The 14,974-nt window shown below is 39.2% G+C and overlaps 4 protein-coding genes across 4 annotated transcripts; 2 read left to right on the forward strand and 2 right to left on the reverse strand.

The window, feature by feature from the left end:
• The first annotated feature begins 2,337 nt into the window (after positions 1-2,337).
• On the forward strand, positions 2,338-3,338 carry LOC120422094 (succinate dehydrogenase [ubiquinone] cytochrome b small subunit, mitochondrial). The gene is made up of 3 exons (XM_039585441.2): positions 2,338-2,498; positions 2,596-2,893; positions 2,958-3,338. The coding sequence occupies exons 1-3, from the start codon at positions 2,456-2,458 to the stop codon at positions 3,145-3,147; spliced, it is 531 nt and encodes a 176-aa protein (XP_039441375.1). The 5' UTR covers positions 2,338-2,455; the 3' UTR covers positions 3,148-3,338.
• LOC120422092 (phosphatidylglycerophosphatase and protein-tyrosine phosphatase 1) lies at positions 3,243-4,264 on the reverse strand. Its single transcript, XM_039585440.2, has 2 exons — positions 3,777-4,264; positions 3,243-3,609 (listed from the first exon to the last, which is right to left on the reverse strand). Exons 1-2 carry the CDS (start codon positions 4,245-4,247, stop codon positions 3,469-3,471), a joined length of 612 nt encoding a protein of 203 aa, XP_039441374.2. The 5' UTR covers positions 4,248-4,264; the 3' UTR covers positions 3,243-3,468.
• A 5,437-nt stretch (positions 4,265-9,701) lies between these two features.
• Positions 9,702-11,120, forward strand: LOC120422087 (uncharacterized). The gene is made up of 2 exons (XM_039585435.2): positions 9,702-9,820; positions 9,880-11,120. Exon 2 carries the CDS (start codon positions 9,885-9,887, stop codon positions 11,037-11,039), a length of 1,155 nt encoding a protein of 384 aa, XP_039441369.1. The 5' UTR covers positions 9,702-9,820; positions 9,880-9,884; the 3' UTR covers positions 11,040-11,120.
• Positions 11,109-12,108, reverse strand: LOC120422088 (non-structural maintenance of chromosomes element 3 homolog). Its single transcript, XM_039585436.2, has one exon. The coding sequence runs from the start codon at positions 11,978-11,980 to the stop codon at positions 11,204-11,206; it is 777 nt and encodes a 258-aa protein (XP_039441370.1). The 5' UTR covers positions 11,981-12,108; the 3' UTR covers positions 11,109-11,203.
• Positions 12,109-14,974: the final 2,866 nt, after the last annotated feature.

The following is a 14,974-nucleotide window of genomic DNA, read 5'->3' on the forward strand; positions in this document are numbered from 1 at the left end:
GAGAGAGAGAGAGAGAGAGAGAGAGAGAGAGAGAGAGAGAGAGAGAGAGAGAGAGAGAGAGCAAGGTAGATAGAGAGAGAGAGAAAGGTAGAAAGAGAGAGAGAAAGGTAGAGAGAGAAAAGCTAGATAGAGAAATGTAGATAGAGAAAGAGTGAGAGAGAGACAAAGGTAGAAAGGCAGCAATATCTGGGTTTCTGATTATGTATGTTTACATTTCCGTAGCAGTATTTTTTTTAATCTTTTCAGAGATTGATGATGTTTATCTGATGCTAATTTAGTCCTGTATAACTGAGAGTTTGAGAGAAATATTGGATAGGTATGAATATCGCGACATCTTTCATGAACTACCACTACTTTATTGGGCAAGCTCTAAAATTGGCCGAAAAGCTTTAATGCCGAAATGGGAAAACAGTTGACCGAGTCATGGACTAGCAGCTAAAGAGCGAGCCGATTGTGGACCAAAAGAAGTATGTGGCTTAAAACTTGTAAGATTTTGTTTTTTTATGGAGAAGAGGAGAGATGTGTGGAGTGATATACCCTGTTGCGGTGAATGCGAACGCACTCCATTGGATGTAGTCAAATAAGCCCCTCGTACGCTGGGCTCGACGCAGCCAAGCACTGACAGCGCATGGACGCAGCCACGCGAACGGTTCGGTGACAGCTGGCAAAGCAGGTCCAGCTCTCGTCCTCTTTCCTCGAGTGACACTCGGCCAGATCGGATGTCAGTCCGCACTGGTCATCCTCGGCAGGCGATTTCCCGGACGGAATCTGGTCTCACACATTTCCCAATATTAATCCAATACTCCTTTTCTTTCAAATAAATCATTTATGTCAGGGGGTTTTATTTTATACCTGGAACTACTGCTAACTTTATAGACACTTTTCTGTTAATAATTTTGCTAAAAGAATACATTTTTACGATTATTTTGAGCAGTACTCTAAGTACCGTGAAATTTCAATGTTTTGTAATTAGCATGCCGCGTAATTTCGATTTGCCGTGAAAAATCACTAGCCCTACAAATGAACAATAGTCGTTTCATTTACCGCCAAAATAACAAAAAATACGTCTTTTAAATTCAAAATTAAAATATAAAACAATTAAAAACAATCTGAAATGCAGACATTAAAAAATTATACAGTTCGAAACATTAAGAAATTTATAAAAATAATAAATTCTAAAATTCAAGAATTTCAAGATTTTAAACATTAAAATTCAAAAACAAATTAAACTTTTAAGGTTAAAAATTCAAAAGTAAAATTGGAACATTCTAAAATTAAGAAATTGCTATTTATATAAAATTCAACAATTTAAACATTTAAAATATAAAATGAATTTTAAAAACTGGAATTTGAAAATTCTGAAATCTATATCTAATGCTAATAATCTAAAATTCTAAAATTTGAAAATTCTAACATTTAGAAATTGTAAAAAAAATAAATTCAATATGACAAAAAAAAACAAAAATTAAAAAAAGTGAAACTATGTATTTTTTCTAACATAACATCAACATTTCAGAAATTTTAAAGAATTTGCAAATTTAAAAATTAAACAGCTCAATACAAAAGAAATTAAAAAAAATAAATTTATAAATTCGAAATTTCAAGACTTAAAAAATTGTAATGTCAAATTATTTAAACTTTTAAAGTTCAAACATACAAAAAAAATTAAATAAAAAAAATCAAATTTTTTAAAGTATTTAAAACTTTAAGAATCCAAAAAAATAGAAAGGGCATGTATTTCCACCGTGCACTTAATGTTAGCATATCAGCACTTTGATGTTTACGCTTTTAAAAAGCGTTTTCAAGCCATATAGAGTCTAAAATAGCTTAATGGGAAGTGAGCATGCCAGTTTCTAGCAAAACATTTGCAAAACAATTAGTTTAAACATTGAGAAACAGCAAAGTTCAATAATTTAGAAATATAAATAAAAAAAATAAGGTATTAAATAAAAAAATGCATTTGCAAAACAATTAGTTCAAACAGTGAGAAACTGCAAATTGAACGGAGTTAGGATCGGGTTAGGCTTGGGGTTAAGGGTGCCAAACAAACGAAAATTTCCGATAAACAAAAATCGGAGAAATGTTAAAACCAATAGATTTTGAAAGAATTTAAAATTAAAGCAAAATAAAATTCAGAATTCATACATTAGAATTTTCAAAAACAGGAGATTTAAAAAATAAGAAATCAAAAATTAAAAAAACTACGCTTTTCAAACTCAAAAATTTGAAAAGTTAATTAAATTGAGGTTGAATGTATGGGTACAAAAATCTAAAAGAAAAATAATTTTTAACGTGTACCGAAAGCTCTTTTGACAGCTTGAAACGTCAAACTTTTGTCGCAAAAGCCCGTGTGTGTGCCGTGCAAAAAGAATCACAAGCTGCGATTTGCAATCAAATCGAAAGTTTAGAAAAAAACACTTTCTTTCGCGATAACAAATTCTTTCCCCACTTGAAAATGGCGCTCCACTTTGCCCTTCGCGCGTCCTGCCGCAACTCGGGTAAGTCATCCGGATCACGCCACCCCGCAGCCGACGATCCCAAATGTTGTCAAACAGCGCTGCGTTACATAATGGCAAAAATTCGCTCCTCTTCCAGCTCCGATCTTCGTGTCCCTGCTGAACAGTTCCGCCAGGACTGCCGCCGCTCCGTCGGGCATCGCTTCCGCTTCCCGTGCCCTGCTGGCCAAGCCAGCGACCGTCGCCACCACCTCGCTGAGACAGTTTGCCGTGAGTGCGGCGCGTCGTTCCGCGGCCGGCGGAAGCCACATCGCGCTGTGGAACGCCGAGCGGGCGCTTTCGGTTGGCCTGCTGGGGGTCATCCCGGTGGGACTGATGTTCCCGTCGCAGGTCGGGGACGCCCTGATTGCCATCAGCGTCGTGATGCATCAGCATTGGTAAGAGAGTGAATTTTGAGTGAGTGTTAGATGGAGGTTGATGAAAGTTCTTGCTTTTCCGCAGGGGTCTGGAGGCCATCGTGACCGATTACGTGCGGCCAATCTTGTTCGGAACGCTGGTGCCCAAGCTGGCCCACGGACTGCTGCTGCTTGTTTCGGCTGCCACCCTCGGAGGTCTGTTCTACTTCATCCACAATGACATCGGAATCGCCAACACCATCCGGAAGATCTGGTCCACCAAGCCGAAGGCTTAAGCCGTGATTGAACAGCTTTAAATTATTTCTTAGCAGCTAAGCAGAAAGAAGGGAATCGTTCGGATGAGGAAACGCTACACACACACAGGAAGTGATCACGATCTTGAGTCGCCGAGCGAAAGCAAATTTGAATAACAAAGTTATGTCTCTTATTTCAAAGTAAATACATTACTGTATATCGAGTCGAAAGATGCGAATGCCGTAGATAAATAATCTCTAAATCCGTTGTCCATGCTTCCTTCGGAACTCTATAGGCGTCTGGGGTCATCTCGATAAGCTTCCTCTTATTTACAGAACTAGACCTTTGTTGAGCAGTCTATTTTAGGTCGTTGTCGTCGCTTCCGGTGCGATCCGTGTGCTGTGGAATATCCGCAGCGCTTCCCACTGCTTGCTGCCGAGCAGGACGTGCGGTCGGCACTCGCGCATGTGTTGCACGGCCCGTTCCGGGCTCCAGCCGTTGCGCTGCGAGGAAAGGTTTCCAGAGTTAGGATCTTGCGTTGCTCTAGTTTCTTCAAGGTGGCGTCGTTGCTCTGCAGATTTTACTGACTACTCATCACTCAGGGTCGGCACAAAACCGTCGGTTCACCTAGTTACTTGGATAACTGTGGAAAATCTCCCCCCAAACTTACCATCATCAAGTAGCACCCGACCAGCGTGGCACTCCTCGTCCTGCCGGCCTTACAGTGAACGTACACCGTCCCAACTCGATCTCCCGGCGCCTTTTGCTCTCCTTCCACCGCCGTCAGCCCCGCTATGCTCTTGTTCTGCGGAAGAAACCCGTTAATGAACCTCACCCCGGTCCACAGTTTGTCCTGGCAGGGCGCCTCGAAGATGTCCGTCGTGGCCAACTGCAGGAACTCAACGTCCAGCTTCGCCCACCGATCCTTGTTGTTCGAAAACGCCCACAGCTCGTAGTCTTCATTCATAGAAACCACCGCCTTGATGTTTTCCTGTTTGATCATCTCCGGCGCAAACGACCGGAACGGCAGCGCCCCCAGGATCATGTTCTCGTCGATCCGATCGTACCAGTTCCGTTTGGTCACCTTCTCCATAAACACGTTGTAGAACAACGTCGGGTAGAAGGAAACGCGAGCGAACATGGCCTGCGGAAGAATAAATTATCAAAGAGATTCCTTCACAAAACCTGTTTTCTATTCGCGGGGAAGATCCACCTGACATTGAATCACACGCAGAGGCTACTACGACCACACGATGACACTTACCTGGCGTTGCGGTTGCTGCTCTTCGTCAAAATTGTGTGATTTGTACAAATTTCACAACAGAGAGTGAACCAAAACCCAAAAAGACAAACAATTAGTTACAAGAAAACAAAATCAAACTGCAAAAGTTCTACAAAAACCAAGTGACGAACCCGAAAATTTCGAGATTTCTAATGGACAAACACTGGCCGAGACTGACACGAGACAACACACGAACACAAAAACACCCAAAAGAGAGAAAGAAGTGAAAGTTTACTCTACCGTCATCCTGAGCGAACTGAGCAGGCGGTTCGGCGATCGTCGGCTGGAAGTGTTGTGAGAGATCGTACGATCGAACAACGTGCGCGCGGGTGCTCTCTCTTTTGCTGGAATTTCCTCTCACTGATTGCAAGCAACTCGTCTGTTGAAGTTGAATCTGTGGCTACCTGAAACCCGCCTACTTCGTTGTGTTGTTATTTGAGCAAAAAATTTCGTGGACGAATCCTAAAATGGAACAAATTGTTAAAATAATACACTTTTCAGAGCGTTGATTTACCTACGTCAAGCTAACACCAAAATCAACCCAATTTATCAACCAAAAACATCAACTAAAAAATCCACCCCCAAAAAAATGCACCGACTGTAGTCTCCTAATTACTGTTTACGGCCATTCAGAATTCCGCAGCATGAATGACATAACAAAAGCACAGCCCTGATGTGACGACTGTCAAACCTGCGTGCCAAAAGCTTTCATTCTCGTGTACACGCTTGTGATGGTTTAGTCAAGTTTAAGCTGTGAAATTACGCGTTCTTCAATAATTATTTTCCCAGTGTAGAGACGATTCTTTAATTTCAATTCCATTTATTGCTTATTGCGAGATAAAATCACGTTTCTCCCTCGCTGTGAGTGACAGGAGATTATTGCCGCCTAACTACCGCAGTGCAAAAATCAGCAAGTTGAACTGAAATTCTGTGTTGATTTGGCTGTCAACTTGATTTGTTTTGATTTTTTTCCAAAAAGTCAGCTGAAAACTCAAGGCAACCTTTGACAACAGCCAAAAATTTGTTCTGCGGTTGTCATGCGGCTGTCATGCGACCATTATCTTGCGGTCGTATCACCACGCGTGAACTCTAATTATTGACGCCCGCAGTAATATGTATTCAGATGAGTAATAATAAATAAAAATAATTGTATTTTTAATTAAAAAATTTAGATTTTTTCTGTTTCAAAATTCAAACGTCCAAAAAGAAATCGAAAATCGAAATTTTTAAATTCTTGAATTCCAAATTTTTTAATTTTCTTAAATTCTGAAATTCTTTATTTCTGAAATTCTTTATTTCTGAAATTCTGAAATTCTTGAATTCTGAAATTCTTAAATTCTAAAATTCTAAAATTCTAAAATTCTAAAATTCTAAAATTCTAAAATTCTAAAATTCTAAAATTCTAAAATTCTCAAATTCTAAAATTCTAAAATTCTCAAATTCTTAAATTCTTAAATTCTTAAATTCTTAAATTCTTAAATTCTAAAATTCTTAAATTCTTGAATTCTTAAATTCTTAAATTCTTAAATTCTTAAGTTCTTGAATTCTTAAATTCTTAAATTCTTAAATTCTTAAATTCTTAAATTCTTAAATTCTTAAATTCTTAAATTCTTAAATTCTTAAATTCTTAAATTCTTAAATTCTTAAATTCTTAAATTCTTAAATTCTTAAATTCTTAAATTCTTAAATTCTTAAATTCTTAAATTCTTAAATTCTTAAATTCTTAAATTCTTAAATTCTTAAATTCTTAAATTCTTAAATTCTTAAATTCTTAAATTCTTAAATTCTTAAATTCTTAAATTCTTAAATTCTTAAATTCTTAAATTCTTAAATTCTTAAATTCTTAAATTCTTAAATTCTTAAATTCTTAAATTCTTAAATTCTTAAATTCTTAAATTCTTAAATTCTTAAATTCTTAAATTCTTAAATTCTTAAATTCTTAAATTCTTAAATTCTTAAATTCTTAAATTCTTAAATTCTTAAATTCTTAAATTCTTAAATTCTTAAATTCTTAAATTCTTAAATTCTCAAATTCTTAAATTCTTAAATTCTTGAATTCTTAAATTCTTAAATTCTTAAATTCTCAAATTCTTAAATTCTTAAGTTCTTAAATTCTTAAATTCTTAAATTCCTAAATTCTTAAATTCTTAAATTCTTAAATTCTTAAATTCTTAAATTTAATTCATAAATTCTATAGATTTTCCAACTCTTTAAATCCTGAAATCATCTTATATTCTTAAATTCAATTATTCTCTAATTCTTTAGTGCTTCAATTCTTAATTTATTGAAAGCCGCCATCTTGAAATTACAAGTCACAATTTTTAAGCATTTTTGGAATCAGAGACCGAAGGTTTTAAAAGCTGATTTGCCGCGTGTCTTTTTGGAGAGTTCGTCCAATACTGCAGTATTGGCCATGGCTGTATTTTTATTGAATCTTTTAATTTAAAATGCTTTAAATGTTTGCCTCTTAGCTTTTATTTTTTTTTTGTTCTCAGAACTTTTTTTAAATTTTTAAAAACAGTCCCGATTATCCGAAGCCTAGAATTTCCGAAGTTTCGATTATCCAAAGTTCGCTTATCCAAAGGTTTGCATATACGGGACTTCGGATAATCAAATCATGAGCAAACAATTTTTTTTTATTTGGTTGCTTTTAACATCAAATTCGAGCATTGCGGCCCCATTTCAGTTAAAGGCTAGTACGCTGATCGGAAGGAAAGGGGTCAAGAAACAGCTTTACGAACAGCAGAACAAAGGAGAGGGAGCGATTTCTTGGGGCTTTTCTTCACCCTCTCTGGCTTGCTTACTCTGCCGCTGTTGCCCATTTGAAATTTTTCTTGACCGATTCCTTCCGAAGTGCGTATACCGCTTAAATTTGAATGCCTAACAAATTACAAAATGCATTTTCTTTTTACAATATTTAATCACCTTTATGTTGACTGCCATCATGTATTTCAAAATTCTTAATCACTTTAGTAGCGTGCTTTGGGGGTCATACTTAAGCTCGACAATACAAAATAAGACAATGAAAAAAAAATCCTGATTCGATTATCTGAAGTGATTTTTGTCCAAGGCTTTCAGTTAATCGAGTCTTAACCTAGGTCTGAACTGTATTTGTATTTTTGGGTCTCCTACGAAAGGCCGAATCTCAAAAGGCCGAATCCCGAAAGGCCGAAATTCAAAAGGCCGAATTACTCGAAAGGCAGTATTCTCATAAGGCCGAATGCTCAAAAGGCCGAATCTCACAAGGCAAACCGCGCCCGAAAAGGCGGAAACGCATTCCAAACGAAGTTTTTTTCGGGTGCTGTTTGCTATTATTATTTTTATAATCGGTTATTATTTTCATTTGGAGGGCCTCGTAACACGGTGGTTAGCAGCTCCGGCTGCCGATCCCTAAATTGCTATGGGGAGCGTGTTCGATTCCCGCCTTACCCTTCTGGAGATTTTCGTTCAATGTTTGTCCCGTTTAATATTAGTATTCAGTCTGCAAAGACGGTGTCATTTTCTTTAATAAACCATACTGCCGCTCCAATCTAGTCCGTCCCATATGTATTTTGGGCAAAAATGAGATAAACTTCACAAAAGTCTTGTTTTTTCATGATATTTAAACCTATTGAATAAACAAGTAATGTTTGTTCTAAAAATTCCAAAATAAATATGACTTTCGTGCTGTCCCATATGCAAAATAAAGGCAAGTCAGTTCCCCATATAGAAATGTCTCGCAAAACGTTTGAGTGGATGCAGAATTGTTTAAATTTTACAGAGTATGTCTTTATGAATACGTAAAGCTTGGAAATATCATTATCTGTTCATTTCTGAAGAAATATTTGAATATTGAAAACGCAATAATCCATACCTTTTTCCTTTTATTTCTTTTTCAAGGGAAAACCACGGATATAAAAAAAATAAAATGCATACCGTTATGGCTAATATCTACACCATACAATTGGTTCTATATTGTCTTGAATTAATAGGCTTGATCCTGGTCCTGGAAAAGATTCCACCTCCGAAAAGCGGATTTTTTTAAAATTACTTTCTAGGGTTGAGTTAAGTTGAGATTTGCATTCATATGTCATTTGCCTCTGTATTATTTTATAAATTTCTGGTGTCGTTGCTGGTCATATTTTTGTATCTTGGAATTCTATAAAAATCTGAAATAAACAAATTTGTATCATTTGCTGACCTCTAATTACTTGGAAAACTACCAAAACAAACCTGGAAATGACAGTTGAACCAGGTTGAACCTCTGGTGTAAATGTTCAAGCCTACCTTGATACCATGACTGACCTGCCTTTATTTATGGACAAATAAAGTCAAGCCGGTCTCTTGTTGAAAATTCCACAAATTTGCCTTATAATTGGTAGTTTTTTAAATCAAATTTATGACAGTGGTGTTTTTTAGACTGATATTGAAATAACTGTATAAAAAATTATATAGAAATTGTTGGTTTAGATTGAGAAAAATGGTGAAACTTTTTTTGGGCTTCTCACAGCGTTATCTCAGCACTCACTTTTTACATATGGGACGGACTAGATTAGAGCGGCAGCATAGTTATGTAACAAAATATGGTTTCGAAATAAAGAAGGCATAACTTTCTAGCATTGCAGCTAAATATTTTTTTAAAGTTTCTATTTATTTGTCGCAAAAAAATAATTGTAATTATTTGAATTCATTTAAGTACTTGGTGGCGAATGATCAAATTTCGGTTATCGTCACCATAATTCAATAAACAACAAGATTAAATGCTTAAATGTAATGCTTTTAATTCATACTACTCTACTCATTTGCATGTATGGTAACCTATGGTAACAATATAATCGGTAAAGATAAACAGAATGTACTCATTATGTACTTACTTCGCTTAAAATTACAAAAAAAGATCACAGTTTGTTAGTTTACTGTATCTCTGAACATCATAATCAATGAAAATCGTGAAAATATGAACAAAATTCTGGATTCCATAATCATTCTGCCTTTCAAGATATTCGGCCTTTTGAGACGTTTTGCCTTCTGAGCAAAAGACAAAATTCGGCCTTCCGAGATTCTGCCTTTTGAGTTTCGGCCTTTTGAGGCAATCCCGTATTCCCGTATTCGTATTCGTATTTTTAAATTACTTAATTTCAGAATTTTTGAGTTAAAAAATTTTCAAAATAAATTTTATAAATTTCCTAGGACCACACAAAAGGATACTTTCCATCCTTTTTCATGTTCCCCCGTCGTCAACCTTTTCAAAAGGGACTCTTTTAACTTTGAGTGTACGGATTCAAAAACACCCAAGAATTTTGCTGTGTGTAATTAATTGAATAAGTTTTCGAAAACGTGCATAATTTTGACAGACCAATGATTTATTCCAGGACCTTTCGGGTGTTTCGAAGACCTATTTTGGTCAAATCAAAAACAAGATCGACTTTGTTCCGCTCCGACTCAAATTTCCGGTAAGAAAACTACCAGCTTTGAATTACAAATTGAAAGAACCAGCTTGCCCCCTTGCAAGAAACCATGACCTGGTCCAACCTGCCCGCGCCCCTGCTGGAACCCATCCTGCGGCGACTTTCGTTCCGCGACAAACTGTCCTGCTCGCTGGTGTGCCGCCGCTGGAACCAAACCGTATTCGCCGCCGTTCTGTCCCAGTCCGCTCGGTTGCGGCTGGTCCGCTGGAACCGGGCCGCGGCCAGCTACGAACTGCTGGACAAGCAGGTGCTGCTGGCGAACAAGCGCTGCTACCGGAACGTGGAGCTGGGATGGGGGGATGATCAGGGAGGGTTGGACGGATTGGTGCTGCTGCTGCACATGTTGCCGCGGTACGCGTTGCGGAGTTTGACGGTGAATGCCACGCCGGACGGGGGGTTGGTGGAGTTTTTTGGGCGGTGCAAGGAGGTTTTGGCCGGGTTGACGGAGCTGACTGTGAGGATAAGCGGGCCGAGGAGGCCGTACCACGCGAGGGATGAGCTGGAGTTTGAATGGTGTCACGTGGTCATTCCGGGGTTGCAGGCGCTCTGGTGGGTCGATACGGTGGTTGGAGGGATTGGGCACGTTCGGCCAACGTTTGCGATTGAGGCGCCGAAGTTGTCGTTTGTGAAGATTCAGACGTCCCGCTGGTTGTCGTTTTGCGTGCTGAACCTTAACTGGAGCAATTCGATCGGGAGGTTGGAGTTGGACATTCCGAACAAGATTTGGCGCAATTTGGGTGTGAACAGGTTCGACCAGCTGGAGGTGCTGCATTTTGCGGATGTTTCTGCCGAAACGTTCGATTTGCACCTTGAAACGCCTAAATTTAGGGTGGAATTGCTGAGCAGGATGACGAACCTGCGCTACGTTCAGATTAGTTCCGTCAAGGACGCGCTTTTTAGGGACGTTTGCCGGGTTTGCACCAAGTTGTACTCGATGAAGCTGTGCGGATTTACGATTTCGTACAAATCCTTGCCCCATTTGGATATGCTGCAACGACTGCAGAATCTAACGCTGACGGACGGGGTCATCCAGTGCCAGAACTGGAGTCCGGTGCCATTGAGAGCCGGGTGGATGTTGAGTCTTGGAACGGCTCAGATTAAGGAGTGGACTAAAGGGTTGGCCAACTGTGGCAAGACGCCACAAGAAGTGGAGAATGTCATCACCGGCTGTTTCGCCAGATATTCCCGGCAGGTTCCGGTCTAATGTAAATTTTTTACAACCAAGTTGTATTTCATTTGAATTCTTTACTCTGAGAAATAAAAATTAACCTGGTTTGTTAAGTCACTTCGATCGTTTAATTAACGCTTAAATATATTCAGAAATCCAGTCTTAAATCCGGCTTAACCGACCAAACCCACCCGTAACCTCTACTGCGTCTGTTCCATCGATTCGTCCTCCTCATCCTCATCCTCGTCATTGCCACCGTACGCGGCCATGTGCTGCTTCACGTACACGACCGTCGGCTTCCCCATCAGCTTGCAGATCGACTCCAGAATGTCCTTCTTGCTCAACTCGTGGTCGGCTCGCGCGCCCCAGCTGAAAAAGAACCGATCGTCGTTCATCCCTTCGACGACCTGCTTCGAGCGCACCAAATAAGCCTGCTTCACGAACGTCTCCGTGATCAACCGTTGCGCGTTCCCGAAGAACCGGTGCTCCTCGCCGTTCGTCGGAATGTTCAGCTTCTCAAGAAAATCGTACAACCCCTGCTCCGGCACGTTCCCATTCTTCATAAAAATATACCCCAACACCAGATACAGCAGCGTGTACTTCTGCCGGAAGTCCTCGCTCAGATCCAGCACCGACCCGGACGCCAACTTCGACACCAGCAAAAACGTCTTGTTCCGTTCCGTCTCCACCAGCTTGTACCCATAAACGTCCTCCAACTCCGCAATCACCTGCGGCAGGATCTTCGGCAGCACGCGACCATTCCCGGCCAACGCATTCTTCACCACGTCGGTCTTCTTGATCGGGTGCTTGTTGACGGACAGATTCAGCACCACGCGCACCGTGTTCACGACATATTCGTCAAAATCCGGATCGGGCTGCGTTGCGCCCTGCGTCTGGGTTGATTCGCCGAACGACCGGTTCCGCTGCGTTTGACGCGAGCCGGACGGCTGCGAGAGGGACACCGTTGTGCGTGGCATGATGGTTGTTGTTCTTCCGTTGCTAGTTCCGACGAAATCTGGTTCCTGGAGTCAGCTGCATCACTTTTCGCGCCGTCGTCAGTTGTTTGTTTGGATTTGCGCGACACGTGCGCACTGCTCACATCTCTCAACTGGCAGTATCGAAAAAGGCCTTTTCAAGCTAGCTGACGTTTTCAAAAGATCGCGAGCTTGTTTTGAGATATGAGATTTTTTTGCATGACGTAGGACTACTTCATAACTGCACATGACACTGAAAATTCTAGAGTTTTTGCCTTCCTCACCTTACTGAGGAAAGGCTATAAAATCACTCGAAATATGAACTTATTAATTTGACCTCGTAGACCCACCTTCACGTATACATATCGACTCAGAATCATGTTCTGAGCAAATGTCTGTGTGGATGTGTGTAGGTGGGTGGACAAAAAATGTCACTCGATTATCTCCGGACTGGATGAACGGATTTTGGCCGTATTAGTCTCATTCGATCCGTCTTGGGGTCCCATAGGTCCCTATTTAAAATCAGCAAGTTTAGTTAAGTACTTCAAAAGTTATGCTAAAAAAACGATTTTGGCGTATTACCGGAAGATTGTAAAAAAGGTGGTTTCCGCAAGAAAACCTATCATAAGAGCGTTCTTTTATTAAAAAAAAAAAAAAAAAAAAGAAGTTGACTTTATAGCTGTCGGCCACCATTGCTAGTACCAACCACTAGTGTCTTCCTTTTTATCTACAAGGACTTCGCCACCCTGGGCTCCTAAGTGTATGAAAGTATGGCACGGAGCGACGGCACCGAATACCCATATTTACACAAAGAATTTTAGAGCGCCCGCCGCGGGATTCGAACCGGCGACCTCTGGATTGAGAGTCCAGTGCGCGGTCCGATTGATCCACACGGGCGGGTTCTTTTATTACGTAACGCAAAATTTGGGATTTTTGACCCCCCTCCCCCCCCTTTGTAACATATCGTAACAGATGAGCCATCCCCCCTACCCCCCCCTCTGTAACTCGTAACGCAAGATCTTTTTGCAAATTTTTATGAATGCTTATATGAAAATTTTGCGTTACGTAACAGAATTTTTCAGCACACCCCCCCTCCCCCAATTTTCGTAACATTTCGTAACAGACACCCACACCCCCTCCCCCCCCTAACTGCGTTACGTAATAAAAGAACGCTCCCCATGTTATACATTTTCAGAAAGGTATAAAAAAGACCTTTCCAATGAGCCTATCAAAAGTTATTAGCACTTAAGTGTTATCTATACACTTTTTGGAGGCCGGATTTCAGATATTGTGATAGAAATATTGTCTGAATCTTCGTTGAATAGGTTTTTTATTAGACCTTGCCGATGAGCCAGAAATATTGAAGGTCTGCAAACCCTATCAAAAGAAATGAGTAATAAAGTTGATTTGTTAAACATGTTAAGGGGGAATGTTGCTATTTTTACTGAATGTATTTAATGTATGTAATACACGCAGAAAAATAAGGCATATTTGAATCAACAAAACGTTTTGTTGATTTGAAAATCAAGATTTTTGTTGAATCAACGCTATACGTCAAAGCAACTTAATCAAAACAACAAAAGATTTTTGTGGAATTGAGAAAATCAAGGTTTGTTTCAACGCAAAATCGGCGTTGATTATATTCAACCAAATTTTTGTTGAAACAAACCTTGTACAGGCTGATTCTACCAAACATTTTTCTGCGTGTACGATTTTTTTCTCCCATCGCAAAAGCGCCGGAATTGTTTCTAGTGTCACACACTAGAAACAATTCCGGCGCATTGACGCCCTTGCTCCCACCACCAGGGTTGCCAGGTTGCCAGATAAATCTGGGAATGCCAGATTTTTCAAGTGTCAGCCAGAATAAAGATTTACCCTTCTCTGTGCCAGATATTGACAGATTTTGCCAGATTTTTCACCGTTTGCCCATTTTAAACAAATTTTTGATTAAAATTAACGTATTTAATTAATAATCAAATAAAAATAGAACGTGTTTTTCAAAAATGTGATGTAAACTCAACATTTTTGAGGACATAAAATTAGTGAAACCATCTGAATTCTACAAATTTTTGAATCAATTCATATCTCCCCTCACCTTTACCATTCCGAATTGTTAAATTTTTGTCTGCCAGATTTTTCCAGATTTTTCATCAATACTTTGGCAGATTAATCAAATTTTGACCTGGTAACCCTGCCCACCACGTCTGTTAAAGTATGCGAGGCTCATACGGTGTGGCTGCATGGAACTAAATATTATAAACCGAGATACGCCATTTTTTATATCAAACTTGTAAAAAAGAAATCTCTCACCTTTAAAACGCTTTTAAGGGTTTGTAAATCCGTTCTGATTGTCAAAAGATATTCCACTTTAAGACAACCATACTTTGGCTGATTTTTGAGTGACAAACATGGTTCCAGAGGTTCAAGGTCAAACGAAGTTCGCATACAAGATGGATGTATTTTAGTGAAATATCTTTCGATAATCGAAACGAATTGACACACCCCCAAAAGCGTTTTAAAGGTGAGATATTTCTCTACAAACTTGTTTTACAAAATATTTTTTGAGTTTGATCTTGCCTATAAGGCAAGATCAATTAAAAATTCGTACCAAAAATCAAAAACTTTATAAATTTTAACGCGATTTTCACCAATAGATTATTCGAGGCCGGTAAAACACAACTTTCTACGTATAAATCTCCGATGGGGTATCTCGGTTTATAATGTTCCAGCCACGCCGTGGCTCACCAATTATTGAAATCTTTGTGTCTATCTTATTTTGAGCTTCCAATTATGATCTTTATCTGCCGATTTGTTACTGCTGCTTCGGATTAGAAATTCTGAACATCTTAAAATGTTCCACTTCAGTGGAACTGAAAATAATTTTTTAGAAAAAAACATTAAAAAGAGCAAAACTGAATTCAGAAAACAATGGTATTCAAGGACGTATTAAACTACGGCAGCAAACTCGCAAACAAACAAACTTTTTCACAGTTTGGC

This window comes from Culex pipiens, chromosome 1 (assembly GCF_016801865.2).
Source record: "Culex pipiens pallens isolate TS chromosome 1, TS_CPP_V2, whole genome shotgun sequence".
Taxonomy (NCBI): domain Eukaryota; kingdom Metazoa; phylum Arthropoda; class Insecta; order Diptera; family Culicidae; genus Culex; species Culex pipiens.